The sequence below is a fragment of the Aptenodytes patagonicus genome, chromosome 20, assembly GCF_965638725.1.
Source record: "Aptenodytes patagonicus chromosome 20, bAptPat1.pri.cur, whole genome shotgun sequence".
NCBI classification, from domain to species: domain Eukaryota; kingdom Metazoa; phylum Chordata; class Aves; order Sphenisciformes; family Spheniscidae; genus Aptenodytes; species Aptenodytes patagonicus.
This window is the reverse complement of record NC_134968.1, coordinates 3,268,635-3,296,460: the sequence shown is the minus strand read 5'-3', so window position 1 is coordinate 3,296,460 and position 27,826 is coordinate 3,268,635. Positions and strand designations below refer to the sequence as shown.

The window sequence follows — 27,826 nt, the reverse complement described above, 5'->3', positions numbered from 1 at the left end:
CACCCAGACGAAGGACCCACGAGTCTTGTCACCAAGTCCAAGGCACTTCACCATGAGCTTCCAACTCTCACAGTCCAGCCCCACACTTATGTACAGCCAGTACATAGCCTAGGAAGCAATAAGCCAACCTACTAGCCGACTGACCTCATCAACCAACAGGCTAAGCAAAGTGGAAAATACTGGGAGTTGCGTGGAAGCCAGCGCCCCGATTCTTTCTTGACTAATTCATCAAGTGACAGAGCATTGCTACAGCTAAATTAGCAGCACTCCCTCAAAAGATGCAGACAACAACCAAGCCTCATCAGCACGTTGGGCTGGCAAAGTAAGCTTATTCTGCTCAAGACAAACTCAAATCTACAGCTTTCTTCCAGCTTTTGAATAACATTCCTATTGGGGAAAAAAGGGAATAGCCACCCTCAGCACTTCCCCTCAGACACTGCTTCATGATCCAATTTTCAATGCTTTGCAAACCAAAAGGGATTTGTCTGAAAGTCTGGATGCGGACACACCCCAGCACCCACATCTCAAACGGCAATGCCAAACACCCATACAGGCGCACGCAGACACTCCAACAGGCAAAGCGGTTACAGTTGTGTTGCTGTACGTGTCAGGACAATTTGTTACTCCCATGCTGATGAACACAGGCTTTCAGAAGAAACGGCAGACACCGTCTCAAGAGCATTTACAACGTGGCTTTCCCCAGCCGTTCCTAACGGCCCCATGATACTGCAAAGCCCAACTTCCAAATGAGGATATAAACGTCATCAAGGAGCAATTTTCTCTACTCCCCACTACTACACAGTAAGAACCGCTCAGCTACGCCCCAGCAAATATGCAAGGAGCAAAGTGGTACCCAAACACTTCCAAATCCCATGGCTGGCAAAACCCCAAAAAAAGACAATGATGCAACATAGATCAACAAGCATGCAATGAAGAACATGGTTCTTCGAAATGAAGCAGAGGAACATGAAAGGCAAAAGATTAAGACACCCACCTTACTGGCATGCTACAAAGGTCCCTGACTAGATACACTGGGCTCAGCCTCAACGTGGAAGGAGCAGTTGCAGTGTCACTTTTCCCTCATTTTTATCCTATGAGGACTGCTCTCCTGGCCAGAGGAGCAGACTTCCCCATGGCTTTTGGGAAGGAAATGAGAAAGCTGCAGCACTACTTGTTCAGGACAGATAAATATGTTTACCTGATCCAGCCAGGTCCTGCTGAAACTGCAGTTTATTAAGCACAGAGGGAATGGGGCAGTTTGAATGAAATGCCTTGGGAAGAAAGAGGCTGGAAGCAGAGGGCGGCAAGGCGACACAGAGGAACTGATGCAGGGTGAGGAAGACTAAATTAGAAGCCTGACCCGTAAACACTTAACACAGTACCTGAAAAGGGCGAGTAATGAGGGAGAGACACAAAACCCATACTATTGCACTTGTCACCTGCATCTTGTCACCTGAAGGGACTGGACCCATCTCCTCCCCATGGAAGCTCCCCACAGGGCACACAGAAGTCCTGTCACTTCTGTCCTCATCTCAGCTAATCCCAGCTGATAAAGGATAAATGTCAATATCTTAATCTGTGATGCCACCTGCCCCTTCCAGAGTAGCTAACAGCCTTGCTCTCCCAGACAGAGACCACAACATCTTGATGCGTCTCACGTTCATGTCAGATGGGACCTTTGCAACAAGTTCACCTGAAAGCTGCAGATTAGCAGCGAGCTGTTCCAGAGCAGGGCTGAACAAATGGTCCTCTTTTAGAGAGGAACAGAGTCTTCGTTTAAAGGCTTCAAACAATGGCAACCGCGCTTCACACTTTCACTCATTAGAACAGGCAGAGCTGGTTTAGTTCAAGTTTCTCAAGGGTCAACTTCTGGCCGTCTTGCTGTGCAAGATGAAGACAGAACCACAGGACTGGACACGCACACACTAATGGCCTAATAACCTTTTAAACCAAACAGAGCTCACCAGGTGTTTAATTTTAAGCTCTATGTGTTCGAGACTCAACTGTCCTACGATCACCTCATGCTGCAGTCAAGCCTGATGGAGGATGGAGACCCAAGCAACCAACCTGTGGGACAGGCACCACATTTCCCCAGAGCACAAGAGCTGGGTCTCAAAAAACAAACCCCACCTGCATCTTAATTCCACAAGCCTTCATTTCCAAGGGCATTCAGCAGCATGAGGTACCTCTGCTAACACTGGCAGATGGCACAGGGAAGTATGCCACAGCCATACACCTCCTTCCAAACATCATTATTCTATCTAGAGCAAGAATAAGAACACGCAATACTATGGTGTGAATTATCTGCCTCGAAAACCTCCACGCACTACAGTTAAGTCAGCCAGCACCTTGCTTTTCTCCTTAGCTGCACATCTTAGGGGAAAAAACAAGCATTTTGCATATCGAGATGGAACAAAGTGTAACTGGGTTAGACTGTTTCTCATTTCTAGAGAGAATAAGATTTTAACATTCCTTCTCTCAAGAGCAGCCTGTAAATGCCCAACTGAGAGCTGTTTTGATTGACCACCTTGAGAAAAAAATGCAAAAAATTTGAACTGCACAAGGAAAACCATTAAACACTCCAAATCTGAGGTATTGGCAGCAAAGGCAAAAACCCTTCATCGGATGTAAGAGGGCAGCCATTGCTCAACAGAACGAATTAGTGATTCTCGGTAGTGAATTTTGTTCCACTCATTCAGACACACGTTAGACATCTGCCCAGATCCACACAGATAAACGCAGGGCAGCTCAGGAATACGCTGCATATAAATTGCTGAAGTGACAGCTTAGCTCATCTCAGCTGCTCGTTCCAGCAAGCCCGTTTCTAAGCAAGACCAGCCTCTCGCTGCAAATGGAGCTGCACCTCGCGTGGTGGTACCACCAGCAAATGGAAGGAGAAACTCCCTTTAAAGCGATGGCAGCTGCCCTCTGCGAATGAACAACAGGATTGCATTTCTAGGTGTTAAAAAAAAAAATCTTCCCTAACCGAATCCTCCCTTGTGCTAACATGGCAGACGGGGATGCAGGCAGAAATCTCCATCCCTCACCTGAAGTAAGCGGTTTCTACTCCTTATGGGTTTAATTGCTCCAAGCCAGGAGGGCAGGTGTGCCATGCAGCACAGCTGGAAACACCTGGCAAGAAAACTTCCTTTTTCACACCTGTGAAGTTAGACTTAAAACAAAGAAATGCCGAGCAGCTAAAGCAAAAAAGGCAGACCCCAGAAAGGGGGCCAGCCCTGCGCCCCGCCTGGTGCGATTTTAGGACAAGAAAGAACAGGCAGCACAGAAAGAGACGAATGAAGGGGACAAGGGGGCAATTTCAGCACGACACGGGGATGCCTGTGAGGTGCGAGGCACATCCAGGGATCGCTGACACCACCAGTTACACCAAGTAGCACCACCCCAGCCCCAAACCCACGGGGCTCGGCACCAGCATCCCCAGCCTGGCTGGAAAACACCCGGGGTTTAACAGCACAGGAACCCACCTTGGGCAACCGCGCTGTTAACGTTAAATATTGGAATCCCTTGGCCCGGGCACCTGGGGGATGCAACAAAAACAAGGCAACTCCGAGGCACCGTGACCTCAATAACGCTTGCCACCCCCAAATTTCAGGCTGGGCATGGACAGCTCTATTTTCTGAAACGCCTTTTCCTCACGGTTTTCTATTACGGATTAATTTATCTTTTTTTTTTTTTTTTAATTACAGCTGCCCTCCGTCTCCCCCTTCCCCGAGGGCGGCTGCAGAAGATGGCACCGCGCCGGGGCGGGAAGGCGCTGCCCACCCCTCCTGCCGCAGCCCCGCCGGCACAGCCCCCGGCCCCACCTGCCGCAGGGAACGGGGCAAGAAAAAAAAAAAAACACGGCGAAAAAAGGGGAGAAAAAAAAAAAAAATAAAAATCCGCCTCCCTCCCTCCCTCCCTCCCCACCGGCCACCCCGCCCCGCCGCGCACCTGCAGCCGGGCGGCAGCGCTGCCGCAGGGGACGCCCCTCACACTGCTGCAGCGACCGGGCTGCCGAGGCGGCCCCCCGGGCAAACCGGCACCGGGGGTGACACGCCCCTCCGCGGCGATTTTTTGGGCTGAAATGGCTGGGTTTGGGTTTTTTGGGTTGGTTTTGTTTTTCCTCCACCCGTTTCACGCCTTCGGCGTGGGGACAGCGAAACGCAGCGCCGGCAGACCGGGTAGAGGGGGCCCGGCCGTGCAGCATCCCCTCCCGCACGCCCCCCTCCCGCCGGCCGGAGGCCGTGCCCCTACCTGCCGCTGCAGGGGAGTCCGCACCGGAGCCGGGCGGCGAATGACAGCGGCGGCGCGGGCGGGGCGGGCCGGGAGGCGGGGAGGGGCGGGGGGCGCGCGCGAGCTCCGGAACCTTCGCCGAGCCGGCGGGGGGGGGGGGGGTGCAGCGGCAGGGCGCATGCGCCGCGAGGCTCGTATTTCCCCCCCAGGAGCGCTCTCCCTGGCCGAGGCCGGCGCATGCGCGGTGCGCAGCGCGGCGGGAGGATGGGAGGGGCCGCCGCGGTCTTTTGTCTGCGGGGAGCGGGCGCGCGCGGCCCCGTCCAAGAGGGGGCGCTCGCGCGCTGCCCCACTCTCTCCCCCCTCCAAAACCGCCCCCGGCGCCATTTTGTGGTCGGCGCTGAGGGACCGGCGCGGGCTCGGGGTGTCCTGCGCCCCCAGACCGGCCTCCGCCCGGCCGGCACTGCTGGTCCCACACCCAGGGGTGATGGGAGATGCCACATCTCCCAACCCTGGCTTCCGTTTTCTGCACGGCCTGCGTTTAGCCGGGCATCCCACACAGACGTGCTTCAGGGCCTGGATTCACCACCTCAGGTCCAACTGCGCTGTCACCCATTGTCCTCGATATCCAAGGAGATGAAAATACTAACAGCTCACTAGCTGCTAACAGCATCCCCTTACCTTCCTCACCAGCCCCTGACAGGAGCTACCACATGCAGCCATCCTGGTTTTAATTTCATCCGGTTGTAAGCTCCACGCTAACAAAGGGAAAGCAGCCTTCTGCCCAAGGCAGGCAGCTCTGCAGCCATTATCCATGCACCTCCAACTACACGTACAACAGATAGCCACTGGGATTCCACAGCATGCATGGAGGAACAGTGGTGGGCAGCTTTAATTAGCATCTGGTTCAGCAGACCCCTGTGGGAAGGAGTCAACCGGTGACATGTTAATCACCCTGAGGCAGGCAGTGGTGTAAAGGAGCACTGGGGTTCTCTCACCACCCAATACGGAACCTCAACCCAGCCTGAAGCACTGGAAAGTGGAGGGAGAGGCTGAAGAAACAAGTCATACTCCCAAAAGATCCCTCTCCACGTTGCCTGCTTCATCTGGAAAAGCAGTGAGATGCTCTGGCACGTTACAGACGCAGTGGAGATCCCTCGATGGAGTTACTGCCTTGCATTACAGGGTTACTATCCCTGGTAATCGGATTTAGTGGAGAAACTGCAGGAGGGATCTTCTGTCAGACAGGCTCCAGGTTTCAGTTTTTCCTGAGAAACATTCAAGTGCAAATCAAGGGCAAACACCCAGTCCAAGAACAGGCTTCTGGCAGAGGCTGTGAAGGGGAAAGCTCAAGGGGAAAGCTGGGGGGGGGGAAGACACAGATGTGGAACCTGCAGCACCAGAGGTTTTTAAAAGCAGACTGGGTTGGGAGTGGTCCATCTCGGTTTGGAATAAAGGTCTCAAGGTATCTTGTAGTCCTATGGAGAGTCAAAGCCATTCTCTTACTACAGTATCTGTAACTGCAGAAGTACAAAGTACAGTCATATGAGGGGGGGAAAAAAATCTGGATTTATGAACGTGCAACACTGAGATAGTTTTTTCCAGGTCAATAGAAACAGGTGAGGCATCTGAAACTGGGAGAATGTCTCTTTTCTGCCCATTTTTAAACTGGTTAAGAAGTACCCACTATAAATTGGTTGGAGAATTTTCCCAGGGTAGACACATCTCTGAAAAAAATGCCACTGCTTTGGGAATTGTAAAATAAATACTCCAGTGCTACAAGGGGATCTGTGCTTGTGAGACAACAAGGAGCAGGCTGAATTTGAACTTGCAGTGCAAGCAGCTAGAGTCCAATTCTGGAACAGCAGCTCTTCCTACAGGCGGTACAGATGTACCAGGAACACAAGACTGACTGCGAATCAGCTGAGCATCCTCTAACAGGACTATTTCTTCATCTAAAGACGACAAAACCAAAAGGGACCCCCTGCCCTCATTTCTTAACACAAAGTACTCGGGATGATGACACCTGGCTTTCTGAAGTCATCTCAAGGCTCAGCTTTGCCTGCCTGCGTTTCTCAGCTCACCAGGCACCGAGTCCCTTTTGGATCCAAGAAATCATGGGCTGGGAAGCATCATTAGCCAGTCCCAGCTGATGTTCAGGCATAGCCGCTCTTACCACATTCCGGCCATTTAGAAGATCTGTTGGCAAAGGCTAGTCAAGAATTAAATGCATCAGCTGATGGACCACAGTGCTGCCAGCCTCAAGTGAAACAGCAATGATTCCCCACAGTCAGTCCTCAAGACTGCGATCACACAAGCAAGCACCTTCCTGTCCTGGCCCAGGGCACAGCCACAGAAGCCTGGTGGCACAGTACCTGAAAAATAAAGTGCTCAGCGTATCATAAGCAGCCCTATCCAAGGCACGATGAGCAAAGACCCAGCATCTTGCTGTTTAATTCCATCTGTGTTCAGAGAAATAGAAGCACATGGATCTTCTTGGTAAATAAGATTACTGCAAAGAAATAATCAAATCTACATCCAGCTTCTCCTCCTCACCAACACCCTGCAGGGCCAAAAACGTGGGCTGAATGCCCACATCAGAGGGGCAGCAACTGGGAGAAGACTCCCTTGTTCAGGTGCCCTCACTCCCCACATCTTAACACATGCACCTCTAGCTTGCTGCAGATCCATCCCTTTGATGCAAAGCCCCACTGTGCTGCGAGACACTCATTTTGTACTACATCTCAGGTACAGCAACCCTCCACCTCTGCTCCCTGCACTGGGCAGGCACACACTGTTTTGCACTGGATGGATGCAGGATGCTGCTGCAGCAGTAGCAAGATGTTATGGGAACTGCTGGAGCAGTCCAAGTCCTGAAGTGCAGCTGAGTGCTCCGAGCCCCAAGTGGAATGAGCTCACGGTAATTTGACAGATCTTGCACCGGCTAAGAGGAACTGCAGAGAAACACTCTGTAGGCAGATTTCTTACCTGTACAGACAGCAAGCTGACAGACTTTAATTACCGCGCAGAGCTCTTCTGGCCACTTCTTGTTCATAGGGTGGTTTTGTTTATAGGAAAAAGGATCCGTGAGTTTATCCTACAATTCTAACTCAGTCCAGGCTTTCTTCCCCTCCATTCCTTTCGGCCCATACTGCTGCCAGGTGGAAATAAGACACTATTTTTAACATCAAATTATAGAGGAAACCTTTAGGAAGGAAAGCATTAAGCCTTTAGCTTCCACGGTTTCCTCATCCATAAGACAGGGCTCATTTTCCTCACAGGTGAGTTCTGCAACTTGTTTCACAGCCCTACCAAGGTTTTTCATGGCAGGTGCTATGGAAGGTAGGATGCGATTTCTCAGGTCTCACCTGCAGTGGGAATTGACCTGCAGAACTGCAACTGCGTGATGAATTCTGGGTTACAGTGGTTTTAAGTCAGATGTCCCCAGGGCCTCGTCTGTCCACAAGCTGCTTCATTTCAGTCACTTAATTCAGATTAAGGATGGCTTTTGCAAAACCATAATGGTCCTAGCCGAAATAAATACTCAAATTCTGCACTAGCTTAATTCCATTACAGTGCTACTCAGACCCCTTTTGCAACCTGGCCATTAAAGTCCACCTAAAAAAAGGAAATGGGCTAATCGCTTTCAAAATGGTTTCCAGCAACAGGATTGATCTTTCCAAAACAATTCCAGATGCTATTGCATGCTGATAGACCACAGGATGACCCCTTCCTAAATGAGGAAGCCCCAGGCAGACGCAGCCCCCAGACTTGCTTCCCAGGGCACGGCCGCTAACACAGGCATGGCATCAGACCAGGGACCCAGCTGGGTTTCATGAGCTCGCCATGCTTTGAAGCCTCTCCATGGAGATCATGGCAGCGAGCGGGGCGTTACACAAGCAGTTTTCCCAGCCATGCTTGTACGCTGTCAGTAACGGCAGGACAGCGGGCATTACCCAGGCCGGCGCTGAGCAGACCAGAACAAGGCTCATGCAAACCTTCCCCAGCAGCTCTGACCCTGCATGTAACTTTGCAGCTCGAGAGCTGGCTCCGTTCCTCACAAGTTGAAACCAAATACGCCTATTTGCAACTCAGACACAGTTCTCTCCAACTGAAGTCAACTTACATTTCATTTTCACAGGCAATCGGAGCGTGATACACCCCTGTAACCCACGCTGAGGCCAGCGGCGCTGTAAAGATGTAAATCAGAGGCAGAAACACCCTCGGTGTTAGGACGGCGCAGGCAGCGAGCAGGCTGTGACTCAGCAGAAAGAGCCAGCCAGCACGGTCCTCACCTCTCAGCAGCACTGAGCATGGGAAAAACAAATTCACCGCTTTCCCTCTGATCACTTTAGCAAATGGAGAGACCGGACAAATTGAAGCTGAGGCACTTAGAGCATCTTACACACTTCCCCCTTGGCCCCACCCCAGCTGGAAAAAGATTATTCCTTTTTCTTTTCAGTTGAGCAGTGTGGAAGGCATGCAGAGCCCAACACCTACAAATAGAAGACCCAATACCCCTAAGGATATATTTTTTTTTTAATTAATCATTGTTCCATTTCTAAATTACCTGCTACAAGAGGCCTTCCAGATCATTTAAGCCCTGCGTATCTGTAAGAGGCAGAGTTGACTCATTAGGGAGTTACAGGATGCATTCACTTACATGACCTTGTGGGAATTACTAGATTCCTGGCCTCACATCACAAAGTCAAGACTCACTTGGCCTTGGTATCACGGAAGGGCAGCGAGTGCTTGCAGAGAATTTGAGACTCCCTTATGTCTGCATACCCAGGGTAACAGCCCCAGCAGTTCCTCTCCCTCGAGCACCAACCCGGGGTGTTTACAGCCTCTACCCAGATGCCAGCAGCAGCTCGCGGGGCTGAAGCCCGATCACCGCTCCTGGCATTAGCTGCCTCCCTTTGTTGACAAACTTCAGAGATGCCAGCAGCCAGAAGGACCTTTATTCCTGGATGAGAGCAGACACCATGGCCCTGACAGTTCTGCAGGGAGACAGGGAACGTTGTTCTGGGGTGGAACAGGCTGTTTAGCAAATACCACTGTGTCTGCAGACTCTGAAGCCCTGACCTGCTCGCCCTGGGTGGAGTCTGCTGGTGGCCATCTGTAGATTGCCTGGCCTTGAAGTCTTTCCTGTTCTTGCCACAGGATGGCACTCGCAGGGGAGCAGAGATGGGTGTAGGCACCAGTGCAGTCTTTATTCCTGGAGTTTAAGGCAGGGCAAGAGTTCAACCCTCCTCTAAAGTAAGGTAGAGGATTGCATTATGCAGCACCACTAGCAGGTTTTGCAGTGAAGTTATCACACGTACACAAACACAGGGGCACCGGCAGCCTCTAGTCTGCAGGTTACCAGGAGGACACACCGGCTGGAGCACCACTTTGGCCTCATCCCAGTTCTTCTGCCCCAGGCACCCACAGCCAGCCACTACTTATTCCCTGCTGGGGCTGTACAGGGCCAGGCCAGAGCTTGTGCTCCCTGGCAGCATCCATCCAGGTTTCAGAGGGGCTTTGAGAGCCATCTGCTGTTATCAGCTCACACTACAGCATCAGGCAACACCTTCATCGGCAGGGTGCACGGGACACCCTTCAGCACTGCTCTGCTACTCTCCCATCAGCCCACGAACAAGGAAACTTAAAGCATCTTCTCTAGATTAAAACGCCAGCAGAAACAAGACCACCTCAGAGAGCTCGCTTCTTTGCACAAAGGACTCGGGACTCTCCGCAGGAAACACAGGCACTTCCAATCCAGTACAAAGAGCAAACGTGAGCAGCTACATTGAGCAGAGATAGGATTTTCGCCTCCCAGACAAGGCCCCAGGTAAAGCCACAGCTCTTACAGGACCAGGTAGAAGTAAGAGACAAGGCTCCAATGCTCACACCTATTAGCAGAGGCACCAGCCACCACCAGGCACTATGGCAGCCCATTTTGAGGGCTGCACCTCAAAGTGCAAGAGCACACATTTAACTGCATCTTTCTCTTCAGGCTAGAGAAGAGCTGTAGGAGCCCTTTCCTCACACTTACCCATGAATAAAGCTACTCTCAAGTGGAAGAGCTAGAAATTCAAAAGACATCCTGTAGCCCTCTAAACAAAAGAGATTTTTTTTCCAGCTAGCTAACACAGACCAAAGTACCTAAAAAAAAAAGCCCTTAACAGACCACATTTCCCTGTCTTAGGCCCCAATTCCCATTCCCCCAAAGCACACACCAACCCACAGCCCACCTCCCCAAGGGCTCTTGCAGCCGGCATTATATAGGCCCCAATGCCTCCGCCTCCTCGGCCTGTTTCGGGTTAAGAGGCCTCAGCTGGCCCCTGCCTCCTCCCCCTAGACCTCAGACGGGAGAGTGGGGTGGGAGCAGGCTCTTGGCACCTCGCTCTCCCTGTAGCAGCACCTTAGAGGAGCTGGTTCCTCCTTGCTGGTCCTGGTGCAGGTGAGAGCAGGCTGTGGAAGCACCCGCCCGGCAGCATCCTCGCCGCGGTTCCAGCCGCGGCTCCTGCACGGGCGGGCGAAAGCTGCCTCTCCGCTCGCCAGCTCACGGGGCGAGGTTTGCGCTGCACCGGCCACGCTGCTGCCCTTGCTCGGGCAAACCCCCAAGCCTCCGCAGCCGGCTCCGGCACCCAGGCTGCGTGCACAAGGGTCCGGCTTGTCTAACCTCCGGGCTCAGCTTCCAGCCCTGAACAACATCCCCCCCCTTTCCTGGGTCACAGCAGAGCTGAAGTGAGAGACTGCAAAAGGAGGGGGTGGATGTTGTGTGCTTGCTGTGTCTGGGCCGGCTTTGGCTGGGAGGGAACTAACGGGCTTTGTTCCTCGTTAGCAGTCGGTGGAGCGGCGCAGACCCTGGCTCGGTGCCGTGGGAAGCAGCACGGCACCGTGCGCGTAACGGGGGCAGCTCCTGCGCGTTGGGCCCCGGATGAATCCGATGTCCCGACCTGCCCCGGCACGCGCTGCTGCGCTGCGGGCAGAGACGCCGGAGGAAGCGCCGAGCGCTGCTTGCCTCCAGCGCAGCGAGCGTGCAAACCCCACCGCCTCTGGCATGGTGAGCGTGCAAAACCCGGTGGCCCAGGGATGGTGAGCGTGCCAGCCCCAAGGCTTCCAGCACGGTGAGTGTGCAAGGCCCACCCTTCTGCCAGCACAGTGAGGGTGAGTGTGCGAGGTACACCCCTGCCAGCATGGTGAGTGTGCAAGGCCCACCCTTCTGCCAGCACGGTGAGGGTGAGTGTGTGAGGTACACCCTTCTGTCAGCACAGTGAGCGTGCAAGGCACCTCTCTGCTGGCATGGTGAGTGTGCAGGGCCCACCCTTCTGCCAGCACGGCGTGCAAGGTACACCCCTGCCAGCACAGTGAGGGTGAGTGTGTGAGGTACACCCTTCTGTCAGCACAGTGAGCGTGCAAGGCACCTCTCTGCTGGCATGGTGAGTGTGCAGGGCCCACCCTTCTGCCAGCACGGCGTGCAAGGTACACCCCTGCCAGCACAGTGAGGGTGAGTGTGCGAGGTACACCCTTCTGCCAGCACAGTGAGTGTGCAAGGCACCTCTCTGCCGGCACGGTGAGTGTGCAAGGCCCACCCTTCTGCCAGCACGGTGAGGGTGAGTGTGCAAGGCGCCTCTCTGCCGGCACGGTGAGTGTGCAAGGCCCACCCTTCTGCCAGCACGGTGAGGGTGAGTGTGCAAGGCGCCTCTCTGCCGGCACGGTGAGTGTGCAAGGCGCGCCCCAGCACCGCGGCGTCCGTGCGGGTGCAGCCGCCCTCCTCCGGCCCGGCAGGGGGCGCAGGGGCGCGCGGGCCGCAGGGCGCGTGCGCGGGCTGCCGGCGCGGGGCGGAAGTGGCGCGCGGGCCGGCGCGCGGCGGTGGGGCGCGGGGCGCCCATGGGGCTCCTTAAAGGCGCCGCCGCCCGCCCCCCTCCCGGTGCCGGCGGAGGGAAACGCCGCACGTGGCTGGAATGAGCAGGTGGGGCGGGGCCCCCCCGGGACCCCCCTCGTGGCCCGGCACTTGCGGCCGCCGCCTCAGTTTCCCCCGGTACCGGGGGTCGTGCGGCTGCGCTGGGGGCAGAGGCGGCCGCGGGGTCCGTTCCCCCCCCCCCCGGGCTCCCGGCCTTGCTGGGGGGGGAGCGGGGCCCCGGGGGGGTGGGGGGCGGCAAACATCGAGGGGGTCTGCAAACCCCAGGATAAGGGGGTGCAAAGCCTGAGGGGGGTGTCAAGTGCCTGGGGGGGGGGGGGCGCGGCGCCTGGGGAGGGGGGGGGTCGAGTGCTTGGGGGGGTTGCAAACCCCGGCGGAGGGGGTACAGCCCTGGGCTGGGGGCTACGAGCCTCGAGGGAGGGGGTGCAGACCTCGAGGGGGGGCTGCAGACCCCAGGTAGGGGTCCAAGCTCCAGCATGGGAGGGGGAGGGGGGCTCCCCCCGTCCGTGGGGGGCTCCCCGGGGCGGTGGGCCAGGCTGGGTGCCCGTGCGCCCCAGGGGACACCGCAGCACCCGTCCCCCTGCTCCCCGGGAGGGAGGTTTGTCCCCCGGCCCACCCGCGGTGGGGGGGGTGGCTGCGGTGGGTCCTGCGGTCGAGCTCTCCCCAGAAGCGCTGGTAGCTGTCCCTGCCTGTTCGGGCAGCGCCCGGGCCCTGCCCGAGCCAGGACAGCGTAGGCGGGGGTGCGCCCAGGCAGGATGAGGCCCCTGGTGCTGTTCGGGCACTTCCAGGGACGGAGGAGGGGGGGACGACAGCTTCACAGCCCCGGGCTGGAGCAGCCCAGGTGCTGGGAAGCGCCGGAGGGGTCTGCCCGCAGGATTTCCATCGGCATTGCCTGTTGCTTGGGGCTCGAACACCCAGCTGGGCCCTTCCTGCGCGGGAAGGGGCTGCTGAGCTCCTCGCGTCCCCTGGAGTTTCTTGCCTTTATCATCTTAACACGTATTTGCGTTTTTCCCCCGCTCTTTGCACCGAGCAGCACAGCAATGTACCCAGACCCACCAGTGCTCCAGACCGAGCCGTGGGGTCGGGGTCATGGTGTTAGGGGCTTATTTTTTCCTGGATGGAAAAGGGAGCGGCTCCCGGCTGAGAAGGGAGCTCGGATGCAGCCGGGAAGCCCTCGCCAGTGCTCTGGAGGTGCTCAGCTCCCCCCTACAGAAAGGGAGAGGGCTGTGTTCTGGCACGTATAAATAGCTCGGTTTAAGCCATTCAGGTGTCACAGCGCTGTGAGCGAGAGATTTTCCTCCTGCTTGCGTAAGGGTTTATGTGAAGGGCTGGATCGGACGGAAAGATCCGGCTCTGGGGCGAGCGCCCTGCCCGCGGCGCGGTTTTGCAGCGGCCGTGTGGTCCACGGGGAGCGTGCCAGGGCGCTGCGCCGCCTCGCCGCCATCCCGTGACAGGCACAATGGGACCCGCGCGGGACCTGTGCCCACCCCGCAAACAGCACCCAGCTCTCGCGGTGGGGCTGGCGTGTGCGGCTCCGGGATAGACCTGTCCTTGCTTGCAGCCTTGGGCACCTGACAAGTCTGAAGCCTGTAATTGAGAGATTTATGGCTGCTCTGACCTTGCAAAATTGCTGAGTCAGATGGTGAAGGGTGGTGGGTGGTTTGGTTTGGGGTTTTTGGGTTTTTTTGCATTCCCTGGCTTTAAAAAAAAAAAAGTGGGTTCCCGAAGCCTGGAAGCCCTCCTGCCACGGCCAGGGCCCGGCACAAGGACTGTCCCCAGGCTGCAGCGAGGGGGAGCAGCTGGTCCTGAGTGCACGCAGCGAGCTCGGGCTCGCTTCTCCGTGTCCTCCTCCCTCAGGAAGGGTGCGATATCCCCCGCTTCCCGAGGGCAGAGACGCCGGCCCCGGGGCCTGCAGCCTTGCCAAGCCTCGGGGGTGGGGGAGGCATAGCGGAAGGTTTTGGATGCGCGAACCCTTTTTGGGGCACTTGTTGCAAGCTTGCACCCCCTGTGCAGGGGGGATCCCCCCCCGGGGTGTCCCTCTATGGCTGCATTGGGCTCTGCTGCCTTCTCAGCCGGGGCTGGGGGGGGCTGTCGCGGCGTGTCTCGTCTTTGGACTTTGCTCCTTCCTGTCCCTTAATTCTCCAAGCGCAGGGAGGGGATGATCCTCCCTCCCCGAGAATACGGAAGGGTGGCCTGGACCATCCCCACCTCTGCAGTGAGGCTGGGCCCGCTGCCAGCGGTGGGGCTGGGGGGTGTTATCGGGGCTGGGCCGGCCCCAGGAGTGGTCCCTGTCCTCCCCCTGGGGGCAGCACGATTACGGGGAGCGGGGGGGGGGGGGCCGCGCCTGCCCTGCGCCACGCTGATAGCGCGGCCAGAGGTGGGACGCCTGTCCTCGCACCAATGGAGCAGGGATGCTGGGGGGGCTCCCTGGGGAGCCGTTGCTCGTCCCCGGGCAGGGACCCCCCCAGGAGCACCTCCAGCCTCGAGCATTCCCCCGCCATGTGTTGCAGGGGGCCAGCGCCATGGCCGAGAAGACGTTGCCAAGCCCCGGCGGGGGCATCACGCCACTGCAGCAGATGCTGGCCTCGGGGACGGGGGCCATCCTCACCTCCCTCTTCGGTGAGGACCGTGGGGAGCGGGTGGGTGCCGGGGGTTGGCGCGGTGCAGCGTGGCTAAAGGATGGTGTCGTTTCAGTGACGCCACTGGACGTGGTGAAGATCCGGCTGCAGGCCCAGAGGACCCCCTTCTCCAAAGGTAACCCCGCTCGGGGCAGGGCAGGGGGTCTCCGGCCAGCCCGCCCTCCCCCCCCCCCTCGCCCAGTCAGCCAGCGAGCAGCCCACGTGGATGTCTCGGTTGGCAGAGCCGGTGGCGGGGATCTCTCAGTCCTGAGCGTGGGGCCGTCGCGAGGTGGCAGGTTACCATGGGCCCCTCGTCCTGACGGGCTCGGGGGGCCCTGCCGGGGGAGCCTGGCTGATGCTCGGCTCCGTCCTTCCCCCTCCGCGGCCCCGTGCTGATGCCGAACGGGGTCAGCGCTGTGCCAGGCAGCCCCCTGCCCGCTGGGGCAGGGGTGGAAGGGCTCAGCCTGCTCCGGCCGCTTACTCTTATCTTTGCTGCCTTTGTGTCCATCTCCACGCTGCTCCCCACAGCTCCCACGGGGCAGGAGAGACCCCATGGGCTCTGCGCCCTCCGTCTGCCCCCCTCCCTGTGGGGGCAGCGGGCTGGGGCTGGTCCCAAGGGACTGGTTTGGTGACAATAGGGACTGCTTGGGAAGTGGGTGCAGGGGCATCCAGCCCCTTCACCCACAGAGCTCTCCCACTGCCCGGCTCGGAGCTGCGGGCCACACGTGGGCCCCAGGCCAGGGAAGGTGGCACGTCCCCCGTGTTGTCGCTCAGCATGGCCCCGTTGTGTGTTTCAGCGTTGCCAGCGCGGTCTGTGCCCTGGGGCGCTCAGCAGGCCACATGTGAGTACGCCCAGGGGCTCCGGGCAGCTCCCGCCGCCAGCGGCTTTGCTTTCCCAAGCCTTAAACCCTGGTTTTCTTCCCCGCTGGTGGTGGCTCGGGCTCCTCTGGCTGGGAGGACATCCCACTCTGGTGTGGGGGCTGCAATCGTCCCCAGCCCCGCAGCTGCTCCTGCAGTCCTGCTTTGGGGCTGGCCGCGCAATGTCCCCGCTGAGTCCTCGCCCAGGGGGTCTGCTGGGGGTCTGTTGTGCAACAGGCCTGGCTGTCTGCGTCCCCCTGTCCTTGCCCTGTCTTGTCACCCTGTCCTGTCGCTACATCAAAGTCCCCTTGGATCTCCGCCGCCCTGCTTGCTCCCCGCAGCCCGGTGTCCCTGCACCCAGTGCACTGGCCCCATGGAGAGAGCGCCGGGGCTGGGGGGGGAACCATGTTGGCTCCCTGAGGTGGCACACCCACCGTGCCGGGGGTGTGCCAAGCTGACGCCAAGCGAGGCATAAAACTCTCCTGCTGCTGACGATAGCTCCTACCACGCCCCCGTCCCCATGGTGGGGCCACATGCCCCCCACCCCGTGGGTCTGGCCGTGGTTGGACCCTTGCTGGAGGGTTATCCCTCTCCTGGCCTTGGTCTGGGGCTGGTCCCCGCTGGGCTCAGGTATTGAGGGTTTGGCTCTCTCCTGGGAGAAATTATGGTTTTGGGGATCAGATGGGCTGGGCACAGGGCAGAGGGGAAGGGTCCCCTCTCTAACGGCGATGCTGTTGCCTCCCACCCCAGGGAAGTGTTTCCTCTACTGCAACGGGCTCATGGACCATCTGTACGTCTGCCAGAACGGCAGCGGCTGCGCCGCCTGGTACAAGGCCCCCACCCGCTTCACCGGCACGCTGGTAGGGGCTGCAGGTGCAGGCAGGGTGGGCAGGGGTCCCCCTGTCCCAGGGAGGGGGTCAGGGTGTTTGCTGGGGGGGTGCTTGCCCCTCTCCCCCCTCTAACCCCTCTCCCTGTGCTCCACTCTCTCTCCAGGACGCCTTCGTGAAGATCACGCGCTACGAGGGCGTCAGGTCTCTGTGGAGCGGCTTGCCCCCCACCCTGTGAGTTTGGACCCTGCCTGGGGGGGGATTCTGGGTGCAAATGCCTGCCCGGGCACATGGGCATCTGCCCCGAGCCTCCTGCCAGCCCCCGGGGAGGGCACATGTGCCCCTCACACCCCTCCTCCTCAGCAGGGTCATGGCTGTGCCAGCCACCGTCATTTATTTCACCACCTACGACCAACTCCGGGACTACCTGCACGCTCGGACGGGAAGCCAGGGGCACCACATCCCCTTGCTGGCCGGGGCCCTCGCCAGGCGTGAGTACCCCTCGTCTCCAGGGGTCCCCCCGTGCCCACCCTGCGTCCTCACAGGAGAGCGCGACAGGTCTCTTGGCGCCCACGTTCGGCGCCTGGCTCTCCTGGCACGGCGCTCTGATGGCTCCGGCACGGCTGCCGGAGCGTACGGGGCTGATGCCCGATGTCCCCTCCATTGCAGTGGGTGCTGTGACGGTCATCAGCCCCTTGGAGCTCATCCGCACCAAGATGCAGTCCCGGCAGCTCAGCTACCGGGAGCTGGGCGTCTGCATCCAGTCGGCAGTGGCTCAGGATGGCTGGCTGTCCCTCTGGAGGGGCTGGGGACCCACTGTGCTGCGAGACGTCCCCTTCTCAGGTATGGCTGCGGGGGGGACAGGGTGAGCGGTGGCACTGGGAGATGGGGGAACGAGCACAGGGCAGGGCAGCCCTGCGCGTGGGGAGAGGGGAGGTTGGCGTGTCCGGGGTGCCTTGTTGTAGCTCTGGTGTCTCTCTTCTCCCAGCTCTCTACTGGTTTAACTATGAGCTGGTGAGGGAATGGCTCTGCGGGCAGACCCGGCTCAACGAGGCCACGTTCATGATCAGCTTCGCATCCGGGGCCATCTCCGGGACGGTGAGTTTGGGGTCCTGCGGTCTGCGCCGTGCAGGGGCTCACTCGGCCGTGAGCTGGGGGGAGGAATGGCCCCCATGGGGAGCAAGGGATGGGGCTGGGACGGCGCTGGGAGGTGACGGCGGGGCTGGGACGGCGCTGGGAGGTGACGGCGGGGCTGGGACGGCGCTGGGAGGTGACGGCAGAGCTGGCACAGGTCCCAGCTCACCGCCCGGCTGCTGACCCCGCAGGTGGCTGCGGTGCTGACGCTGCCCTTCGACGTGGTGAAGACCCAGCGGCAGATCGAGCTGGGAGACAGCGAGGTGCACCCAGGTGAGAGGCCGGGCTGCGGGCGGATGCCTGGGGGGCAACCAGGACTCCCCGGTGGTATGTGAGCATCCCCGGACCCTGACCTGCTCCCCTCTCCCCGCAGTCGCAGCCTCCAAGCCTTCCTCCACCTGGCTACTCATGCGGCGCATCCGCGCCGAGTCTGGCACCCGGGGGCTGTTTGCAGGTAAGGCCGTGCCCCCCGCCCCGGCCTGGGGTTTACTGGTGCCCCTGCTGTCACCGAGGGGCTAACGGCATTGTCCTTGCAGGCTTCCTGCCCCGCGTCATTAAGGTGGCACCCGCCTGCGCCATCATGATCAGTACCTACGAATTTGGCAAGACCTTTTTCCAGAAGCTGAACCAGGAGCGGCGGCTGCGTGGGTTGTGAGCTGGGGCTGGGCAGGGCTGGATGCGGCCGGTGCCCCGGGGCACGCTGCCAGCCCTGCTTCCGGCGAGGTGCCCTGGGAGCAGCGAACCGCACTCGGCTGCGCAAAGCCCAAGTGCCTTCGTGCTGCGCTCTGCCTCCCCGCTGCCTGCGCACAGAGGCAGGGCCAGCCCGGCCCTGCTCTCCATCCCCAGCCGCGCTGGGGGACATCTGCGCCTGCTGCTGTGACATGGGGGGGGGATGTGGAGTCCCCTGCGCTCATCCCTTGAGGCTGGACAGATGCTGCTGCTGGATTCACGGATGCTCTGGCGAGGATGGGGTGACCCGGGAGACTCGGCGGGGCGGGAGATGGGAGCTGGGGCTCTGGCGAGGACCAAACCCCTCGGGGGCTTCTCTGCGTGCCTGCCTAGGCCCCCCAGCCCTGCTCCAGCCAGGAGTCTGCCCCTCCTCACCATCAGTCACGCACAGTGTCCCCTTGCCGGCTCTGCGTGGCACGGGGTCACGTCAGAACCCTCTCCCTCCCTCCGGACCTCTCCCTCCTGTTCAGGGTGTCCCTGTCCCCTGGCAGACCCTGGGCTCGGACCCTGCGTTGGGACCTCGCTGCTGCTCCGGCGGGGCCGGCAGGCATTCTGGCAACAAACCTCTGCCCGTGCCCCGTCCCTTCACCGCGAGGGCCTGCCCCAGCATTATGCCCGGTGTGGGTGCTGCCCCAGCTTGCCCCGGGACCCCAGGGGGGAATTTCTCTTATTTTCTTAAATAAAAGAAAATATTATTTGTCTCTTAGGGCAAGGATTTCTTTCCCTGCTCCCTGCATGCTGTGGAAGGCATCCCCACGGGTGACAGCCGTGTCCCCCCTGCGTGGGCACGGTCCTGTCATTCACCAGGTCCTTGCTGGGCTTTTACTGGGGGTAAGGAGACCCCAGGACCTCCCTGCTCCCCCCAGCAGCAACCCGCTTGTGGATGGGGCAGGGGGTCACCCCGTGCTTGGGTGACCTGCTCTGTCCCAAAGGTGCTATCCCTGCCCTGGTGGTCTGGGGGGGGGGGGGGCTGGAGGAGGCTCACTCCCCACCCCACCCCACCCCCAGCATCCCTGCTTGGGGCAGGACCTCGTGGCTGGAGGCACAAGGGGTCTTTTCCCCCCTCTCCCGGGGGGGAGCTCACGGGAGCCAGCTCGGCTTGCTGCATTTATTGATTCCTTTTGCTCCAACAAGGCAGATGGGGCTGAATTAAAAACTAAAATCACCCAAAACAACCCGAAACCCAGGGGAGGATGGGAAGGGGGGGGGCGGGGGCCTATCCCTCTCGTGGGGATGCTGCTGCAAAGAGGGACAGCTGGTCCCCAAAGGGAGGGACAGGCCAGCCCCCCTGCAGTGCCTGGCTGCGAGGGGGGGCCGGGGGAGGCTGGGCACTAGAGGGCAGGCGAAGCCCCAGTGGGCATCTGAGGGAAGAGCAGTGCCCGTGGGCTGGGCGGGATGGACATCGGGGCTGTGCCCAGACCCTCGCCCCTGGAGGGGCTTTGGCCCCGACCCCCTCCCTTGCTCCCCATCAGCGGTCGCTCCCGGTGTCCCCCCGTGGCACAGTTCGTCCCCCATCCCCAGCTCGCATGTGTCCCGGTCCGGCATCCCCCATCCCAACGGGTCCATGTCTCCAGCCAGCGACCGGGCTGGGGGTCCAAGGCGCAGCCGGGGTGGGGTGTCAAGATGGGGAGGGGGATGCCCATCCCCAGCCTCCCCGGTGGGTTCGGCGAGTCCCTCGTCGGTCCCGGGGTGGCGAGGGTGGGGGTGAAGTCAGTCCTCCGCCGCGACGCTGGGCCGGGCGGCTGGGCCGTGGGGCGGCGAGGGGGCTGGGGGTCTCAGCTGGGGCTGCGGGTCGGGCTGGCTTCGGTGCTGTCGCTCACCAGGCATTCGTTGGACTTGAGGCTGGCCAGGGACTTGCAGCTGGGCAGGGAGGCCAGGGAGCCGCAGAGCCCCAGCATGGAGGGCGTGGGGTCCTTCCCTGTGGGCACAGAGCGGGGCGCCGGCGTCGCAGGGGGCTGCAGCCTCGCACCCCAGCCCTGCCACGGGGGGACGGGGATGGGGACGGGAACCACCTCTCCGGGAGGGACCTGGGTGTCCTTGCACTCTTGGGACAGCATCCCTGGCATGGGGAGGGGACTGCTGGGGGGGGTCCAGACGCCTGGGTGTGTGTTGAGGGACATGCTGAGCCCCGCGGGGCACCCTACGGTGGGGGGGGGGGGTCTTACCCAAGGGCCCCCAGGGCTCGCCTTCGCGCTTGCCCTCGCCCAGGCGCTGGGAGTCGGAGCTGAGGCTGTTCTCGGCTGAGAGCTGGTCGGTGCTCACGAAGCTGTGCCTGCGGAGGGACGGCACTGAGCCCCCCCTGCGCCATGGCCCCCAGGGCCTGGACAGCCCCACCAGCCAGGGCCAGCCCTTCTCCCTGTCCCCTGCCCGGGGCAGACCCCCCCGGGGCGGGATGGGGTGCTGGGCGCAGGTCAGGGCAGCTCTGCCCCCGCCGGGGGGGGTTACCTCCTGTAGAGCTTGCTGTCCGAGCCGCTCTCATTGCCGTTGAGGGTCCCCAGCGAGGGCCACTGGTTCACCAGGGGCGTCACCATCTCCTTGGAGAGCTGGGCCAGCTGTGGGTTCTCGCAGGGGATCAGCCCCGTCCTGCGGCAAAGGTGGGTGCTCAGCACCTGGCACAGCCGTGAGTGCCAGGGACCTGCCGGCCGACGCGGCCCGTGGGGCATATGGAGCATCAGGGACCCACCACGTCCCACAGGGCATATGGGACACTGGGGACCCACCACGTCCCACAGGGCGTATGGGACACTGGGGACCCTCCATGTCTTACAGCACATATGGGGCACCTGGGTACCGGGTACCTGCCACCTATCACATCCCGTGGGGCACATGGGACACTGGGGACCCACCACGTCCCACAGGCCATATGGGGCACCCAGGCACTGGGAACCCACCACCCACCACACCCCACAGGGCATATGGGGTGCCAGGGACCCAGCACTCACCCTGCCCCTCAGGGTCAGTGGGGCACTGGGGACCCACCACCCACCCAGAGCCCATGGGATACCCAGGCTCCAGGGACCCCCCCACCCACCGCGCCCAGCCAGGCCCGGCAGCAGCGGTGGGTCCCCACTCACAGCTGCTCCTGCAGCTCCAGGATGACGCCCTCCAGCTCCCTCTTCTCCAGCTGGTTCTGCACCATCACCTCCTCCAGGCGCAGCTTCAGCCGCTTGTTCTCCGCCTCCAGGTCCTTCAGCTGCGACTCCCGCAGCCGCACCAGCTCCTCCAGGTACCCCTGCACGAGGCCGCCGTCAGCAGCGCCCCGCTGCCCCCGCCGGACCCCCCTATGTCCCCAGGGCCACCCAGGGTGACGAGGAGAGGGCTGGGTCACCGCAGCAGTGGGACGAAGGGCTGGGGGTACCATCGGGCTGTGGGAGCAGCGGGGGGATGCTCCGGGCTGGAACATCCCAGGGGGGTTGGTACCCGGCCAGCCCCATCCCAGCTCCCGGTACCTTTTGGGCATAAACGATGCGAAATTTCTGCTCCATCTTGCGCCACTTGTTGTACCAGCTGTCCTCGTCGGTGACCAGGGGCAGGTAGGGGTGCTCGGGGGAGCTGTCCTCGCTCGTGCTGCTCTCCACGCTGCCCCGCTCCTCCTCCTCGCTCAGGTAGTCGTAGCTGGGGGGTACGGGGGCTCAGCGGGGACGGCACCACGGTAGGGGGCTGGCACGCATGGGGGGAGCCCAGCTGAGCCCCACCGGGGTGCCGGGGAAGAGACAGTGGGGTCCCCACCCCAGGCAGGGCACCCCGGCTCTTACCTCTGCGTGAACTTCAGGTAGGGCGTGTAGTCGATGACCACGGGCGTTTTACCGTCCATCACCTCGCCCTTTAGGCAGAAGCTGAGCGGCGGTGGGAGAAGGAGCAGAGGATCAGGGCAGCCCCGGGGGGGTGGGGGGGGGGCCAGTCGGGGCAGGGTGCCCGCCCCCCACCGTGCTGCCCACCCCTACCTGAAGTCGATGGCGCTGAGCCCGATGAGCATCCCCGTGAGCACCGTGGACTCCTCCCGCAGCATGATGGCCCCGTCATCGTAAAACCGCCTGCAGGGAAAAACATGGCTGCATGTGCACCCGCCGGCACCCCGAAACACACCGCGGTGCCCACCCCGGTGCACCCGCACACCCTTAGCACTCCCGGGGCAGCGCAGGCGTGTGTGTGGCCACGGCCGGCCGTGCCACGGGCTGCTCACCTGGTGGTCCGTGTGTCCCGCAGGGCCGTGGAGATGTACTCGGACATGCGCTTCTCCATCAGCGCCACGCGGATCCAGGCCCGACCCTGCAAGGCACCGCCCCGCAGGGCAGCCCTGAGGATGGGTGCCACCATCGGCTGCACGTCGGGTGCCACCCTCGGCTGCCCCCCGCCACGCTCCCGCCTGTCCTCGGGGCTCTGGGCACCGGCAGGCGGGTGGTCCCCACCCGGGAGCTGCTTTCAGCCCCGTTATCCCCCCGCGGGGACCCACGGCTCCCGTTTTGCCCCAGCGACCCCGTGGGGTCCTATGGGGTGAGATGGGGCTGCAGGAGGGCAGGGTGGAGGGGATGGGGGCAGAGAGGGGACGGGAACAGGGATGGGTAACGGGATGGGATGGGATGGGATGCGATAGCATAGGATGGGGATGGAGATGGGGATGGGGATGGGATGGGATGGAGATGGGGATGGAGATGGGGATGAGGATGACTATGGGGATGGGATGGGGATAGGGATGCAATGGGGATGAGGATGAGGATGGGGATGAGGATGAGGATGGGGACGGGGATGGGATGGGATGGGATGGAGATAGGATGAGGATGGAGATGGGGATGGGATGGGGATGGGGATTGGATGGGGATAGGGATGGGTCCATGTGCCAGGGACAGGGTGTGAATGGAAACAGGGGTAGGAATAGGAATGGGGATGGGGACAGGGATGGGGACAGGGATAGAGACAGGGACAGGGCTGGAGCTGGCACCTTCCTGACCTTGGCCCTGGAGGTGCTGATGTTCTCCATGTTCTCGATGCTGCTGACGCAGTTGTTGGGGACCTTGCTGCAGGCCAGGCGGATGTAGTCCCAAAACCCGCGCTGCCCATCCGAGCTGAACCAGCTGACGGGGCCTGCGGGGACCGAGGGGCTGTGGTCAGGGGCTGCCGTGCCGGCAAACCCCGTCAGCCTGGAAAGCCCCAAGCCGGAGCCCGGACATGCTCCCTGGTGCCAGCACGTGCATGCATGCATCCCTGTCCACCATGCGGCACAGGGATGGGGCTGCACGGGCACCTGTCCCCGCGGGCCACCGTTACCTTTAAAGCGGTGGCTGAGGATCTGCTCGAGGATGGCGGCAAAGTTAACGAACTCCTCGGAGGAGTCATCGATGGGCTCTGCTGTGTATTTCTCCAGCAGGGTCTTCACTGAGAACCTGGCGGGGGGGACGGGCGTCACGGGTGGGAGGGGACGGGCACCCAGCACCCAGCACCCTGCACCCAACACACGTTAGGTTTTAGCAACGGAGCAAAATGCTTTTGCAGACGTTGGCTTTTGAGCCCAGCGGCGGGAAGAGGGTGGCAAGCTGAGCCGCGGGCTGTGGCTCACTGACCCCCATGTCCCCATGTCCCCGGGGAGCCCACCGGGGCGGCCGCTGCTCCCCTGCCATGCAAGTGGCCAGGAAGGGCGAACAAAGGCCCCCTTCCTCCCCGGCCGTGCGCGGGCGGTGATGGCTTCCCCTTCCGCCCAGCCACTCATGCTCAGCAGAGAGAGATGCCAAAGATACGAAACCTGCTGAGCCCGGCAGGACAGCAGGGGACAGGGCAGATGTTTGCATGGGGGGGGATCGCCCCGTCTGTGGGTCACGGCCACACGGGGGGAGGGTGAGACTGGGGATCCCCATGACGGCAGGTGGAGGGTGCCCCATCACGGCAGTGGGGTCTGGAGGCACCTCATGGCACGGCAGTGAGGTCTGGAGACATCCTGGCGTCAGGATGAGGGGTCTGGAGGTGCCCCGTGACACAATGAAGAGCCCTGGAGGATCTCCATGTCATGACAGCAGGGTCTAGAGGTGCCCCATGCCATGGCAAGGAGTTCTGGGGCTCCCCATGTCACGACAGCAGGGCCTGCAGGTGCTCCGTGCCATGGCGAGGAGCTCTGGGGCTCCCCATGTCACGACAGCAGGGCCTGCAGGTGCTCCGTGCCATGGCGAGGAGCTCTGGGGCTCCCCATGTCACGACAGCAGGGCCTGCAGGTGCTCCGTGCCATGGCGAGGAGCTCTGGGGCTCCCCATGTCACGACAGCAGGGCCTGCAGGTGCCCCGTGCCACAGCAAGGAGATCCAGGGGGTTCCCATGTCATGACAGCGGGGTCTGGAGGTGCCCTGTGCCCATGACAAGAAGCCCTGGGGTCCCCCAGACCCCAACAGCAGGACCTGTGGGTCCCTGGCACGGTGACCCCAAGCCTTGGTGCCCCCCACATCCCCCCCAGCAGCCCCAGGGCCAGGCTCCGGTCACAGCCCAGCACAAGCAGCCCCTAACCAGGGGCCGGGGGGGGGTTGTCACCCCATCCCTGCGCTTGGGGACTGGGGACAGGCAGGGAGCACCAGCCCCACCACCCCTGTCCCCCCGCCCTGTCCCCACCACTCCATCCCTGTGTCGTGTGTCCCCCCCCAGGCCCCGGTCCAGCCGGGCGTCGCCATGACAACCCTCATCCTCCATCCCTGCCGCCTTCATCCCTCCATCCCCACCGCTCGGAGCGGGGCCCTGACGTCACTTCCTCGGCCCCCTGCTCGCAGGGGGGTCCCCGGCCCCAGCCCCCCCCCCCCCCAGGTCCCGCTGCCCCTGGCCCCCAGCCCCCCCCCCGCCCCCCCTGCACCACCCCCGGCCCGACCCGGCTGCCCCCGGCATCGCCGACACCGGGAGCCTCCATGTTGTCGTTGTATCCCCGACCCCCTCCCCATCGCCCCCCCCGGAGCCCCCCCCAACCCCACCGCCTGCAGCCCCGCACCTCCCCCGGCCCCCCCCTTCCCCGCATCCCCATCCTCCTCCTCCTCCTCCCCCCCTCCAAAACTGAATTTCCCCCCCCAAAAATAGCGACTGCAGCAACAACAAAAAAATCCCCCCCAGGGTGAAGGGGCCGCGGTGGGGGGGGGGTGGGGGGGGGTGGTATGAACCCCCCCATCCCTCCTCCCCCCCACCCCCCCTCCCCATCCCCCTCCCCCCCCATCTCCTCCATCCCCGGCAGCGGTGGTCCTCTCTCTCTCCCCCCCCCCCCTCCTCCCCTTCCCACCTCACACACCGGCCCCCCCCCCCCCTCTAATTTTCGGGTGCCCCCCCCCCCCAGCCGGGCCAGCCCCCACCTGCAGACGGTGATGAGGTTTTTCCTCTCCACGGCGATGTTTCTGGAGGAGGCTTTCTTGGAGGAGAGCCCCAGAGCCATGGCAGCCTGCACGCAGCTCGCTTCCATCCAGAGCGGGGCGAGCCGGCGGGGCCACGGCCACGGGCGATGTCCCTTCTCCCGTGGGCTTTCTCTCCCCCCCCCCCCCGCCCCGCGCCCCGCGCCACCTCCACGGCCCCCCGCACCGCGCAGGCTTTGCTCCGCCGTCCCGTCCCCCCCCCCCCCCCTCCCCGGTGCCCACGCGAACGGGCCGTGCGCCGCCCCCCCCCCCCCCCCCCCAAAAAAAAAAAGGGATGCGGGGCCTGGTCCTCTCCCCGCCTCCGGCCCCCCCAAATCTTTCCCCTGGGGAGGGAGGGGATGGGGGGAATAAAGGGGGGGGGGGATGAAGGGGGGGGGCAGCGGTCCCCGGGGGGGGGGGGGCTCCTCCCTGCAGGGCCCAGCCCCTCTCCATGACGTGCCACCGGTGGGGCAGAGCCACGGGGGGGGGGGGGGGACACACACGGCACGGGCTCCGGCCGGACCCTGGGCAGCCCCCAGGGTAATTGGGGGGGCCCTTCGCCCCCGCCCCCCCGGGCTGAGCGCAGCTGCTCCCCTCCCTGCTTCGGGTCCCTGCTTTGGAGGGATGCTGAGCATCACCCCCCCCCCCGCAGGGTCTGTGGGGTGCGTGGGACCCCCCAGGCAGGGGCAGTGGTGGGGTGTGAGCCCCCGGGGGGCTGGCTGTGCCGGGGGGGGGGGAGCCCCCACAATGCTCCCAGCACCCCACTGTTGTGCCATGCCTCAGTTTCCCCGCTGATGTGACAGGGAAATCGGGGGGGGGTGGTGTGTGTGAATACCACGGGCACCCACATCCCCCCCCCAGCACCCAGAGATAAATCAGAGTCACTCGGAGCAGAGAGACACACCCCCCCGCGCCACGACCCGTGGGGACACGTCCCCCCTCTCTGTGCCCCCCGGGGTGCCCCACGCCCTCCTCTGCCCCTGCGAAGGGGTCCCAGCCCGTAGCACCCAGCTGGGGGGCAGCGGGGCGCCCCGGGGGGGAGGGACCCCCAAAATCCCCAGGGCTGCTGCAGGGAGGGGAGCTCTTGGCAGCACCCAGATAACGCCGGGGGCCATTATCGGAGCACCCAGCCTGCAGCTATCGCACCTCCCGGCTCCACAGCCCCGCAGTGGGTGCCACCAGGTCCCCAATGTGTGGGACAGGCCAGCAGCCCGCGTCACCCCAGCCTGGATGGTCCCCCAAGAACGGGGCTGGCGTGGGGGGGGGGGGGGGGCAGCGCTGTCCCAACCCCGCAGGCTGGGGCACGAGCGATGCCCCAGCAGCCGGGAAGTCCCTGCGGGTGTCCCTGAGCACTGGGGTGACTGGTGTGTGCGTGTCTGCGTGCACGTGTGCACGTATGTGCAAAGCTTGCCCAGCTCATCCTTCTCCCCTTCCCTGCAGCCCGGGATTTGGGGCTGGGGGCTGCGAGCCCTTTAGGGAGGCTGTAAATGTGGAGACACGCACACGTGCACGCACACACGTGCATATATGTGTATGCATACACGTGCACGCATGCGCGTATGCACGCACATACATGCGGGCTTGAGCACGGACACGCGTGCATGAGGCACAGGTGCACACTCATGTGCACGCACGCCCATGCGTGCACGCACTTCCATGCGCGCACACGTGCTTGCACACATGCGTGCCCGCACAGATGCGCGCACAGATGCGCACTCATGCGTGCACACACGCACACGTGCCCGCACACACACGTACGCGCGCGCACCCCTCGCCCTGCACCGAAGCAGCCGTTCCCGTCCCACCACCTCTCCGCAGAGCACCATGGGGACGGCGATCCCAGGGGACAGATGGAAGCCCGGCCACGTCCCCCGTCCCTGCCAGGCCCCCCCGGCATCTCGCGCCTCCTCCCCCGGGGGAACCTCCCCAGGAACCCCCCTTTTTTTAAAAAAAAGAGGAAACCCCAACCCCCGTGCAGGAGGGGGACAGCCAGAGGGTTCCCGGGGATTCCCCGCAGGGAAACCCGGAGCCTCGTAAACAAGATAGCGGGGGGCAGCGGGAGCACGGCACAGGCCGAGCCGGGGCAGGGCGAGCGGCTGGGGAGGACGGCGGGGCGCGGGCAGGCAGGCAGGCAGCAGGCAGGCAGCAGGCAGGTCACAGCCTCGACGCCGCAAGATGT

The 27,826-nt window shown here is 62.1% G+C and overlaps 3 protein-coding genes across 15 annotated transcripts in view; 1 reads left to right on the top strand and 2 right to left on the bottom strand.

The window, feature by feature from the left end:
* Positions 1–4,318, bottom strand: part of MAPT (microtubule associated protein tau) — a 52,321-nt gene extending 48,003 nt beyond the window's left edge. For all 10 annotated transcript variants that reach the window (XM_076357023.1, XM_076357025.1, XM_076357029.1 and 7 more), the window contains exon 1: positions 4,255–4,318. The gene's annotated coding sequence lies outside the window, so the exon portion shown is untranslated. The remainder of the gene's footprint in view (positions 1–4,254) is intronic.
* Positions 4,319–11,292: 6,974 nt separating this feature from the next.
* SLC25A39 (solute carrier family 25 member 39) lies at positions 11,293–19,011 on the top strand. 3 transcript variants are annotated; one of them, XM_076356818.1, is made up of 12 exons: positions 11,293–11,345; positions 14,650–14,758; positions 14,834–14,893; positions 15,555–15,599; positions 16,366–16,475; positions 16,609–16,676; positions 16,809–16,933; positions 17,112–17,285; positions 17,431–17,540; positions 17,768–17,849; positions 17,950–18,030; positions 18,113–19,011. In XM_076356818.1, the coding sequence occupies exons 2-12, from the start codon at positions 14,662–14,664 to the stop codon at positions 18,229–18,231; spliced, it is 1,071 nt and encodes a 356-aa protein (XP_076212933.1). In that variant the 5' UTR covers positions 11,293–11,345; positions 14,650–14,661; the 3' UTR covers positions 18,232–19,011. The 3 variants fall into 3 exon arrangements, with proteins under 3 accessions (XP_076212933.1, XP_076212932.1, XP_076212935.1); XM_076356817.1 differs by lacking the exon at positions 11,293–11,345 and adding an exon at positions 12,128–12,190; XM_076356820.1 differs by lacking the exons at positions 11,293–11,345; positions 15,555–15,599 and adding an exon at positions 12,128–12,190.
* A 388-nt stretch (positions 19,012–19,399) lies between these two features.
* RUNDC3A (RUN domain containing 3A) lies at positions 19,400–25,777 on the bottom strand. 2 transcript variants are annotated; one of them, XM_076356594.1, is made up of 11 exons: positions 25,612–25,777; positions 23,571–23,686; positions 23,254–23,387; positions 22,489–22,574; positions 22,250–22,339; positions 22,061–22,141; positions 21,755–21,920; positions 21,380–21,537; positions 20,751–20,888; positions 20,471–20,577; positions 20,017–20,223 (listed from the first exon to the last, which is right to left on the bottom strand). In XM_076356594.1, exons 1-11 carry the CDS (start codon positions 25,716–25,718, stop codon positions 20,081–20,083), a joined length of 1,326 nt encoding a protein of 441 aa, XP_076212709.1. In that variant the 5' UTR covers positions 25,719–25,777; the 3' UTR covers positions 20,017–20,080. The 2 variants fall into 2 exon arrangements, with proteins under 2 accessions (XP_076212710.1, XP_076212709.1); XM_076356595.1 differs by lacking the exon at positions 20,471–20,577 and having other exon boundaries at positions 19,400–20,223.
* Between the last annotated feature and the right edge of the window lie 2,049 nt (positions 25,778–27,826).

Excerpts from the sequence above, each read along its gene's own strand:
- SLC25A39 (XM_076356818.1), top strand. The coding sequence starts at position 14,662 with ATGGCCGAGAAGACGTTGCCAAGCCCCGGCGGGGGCATCACGCCACTG. Across the intron at positions 15,600-16,365 it reads GGGCGCTCAGCAGGCCACAT|GGAAGTGTTTCCTCTACTGC; the intron begins GTGAGTACGCCC and ends CTCCCACCCCAG. Across the intron at positions 16,934-17,111 it reads GGCCGGGGCCCTCGCCAGGC|TGGGTGCTGTGACGGTCATC; the intron begins GTGAGTACCCCT and ends CCTCCATTGCAG.
- RUNDC3A (XM_076356594.1), bottom strand. The coding sequence starts at position 25,718 with ATGGAAGCGAGCTGCGTGCAGGCTGCCATGGCTCTGGGGCTCTCCTCC. Across the intron at positions 22,340-22,488 it reads CGGGACACACGGACCACCAG|GCGGTTTTACGATGACGGGG; the intron begins GTGAGCAGCCCG and ends TTTTCCCTGCAG. Across the intron at positions 20,578-20,750 it reads GACAGCAAGCTCTACAGGAG|GCACAGCTTCGTGAGCACCG; the intron begins GTAACCCCCCCC and ends GTCCCTCCGCAG.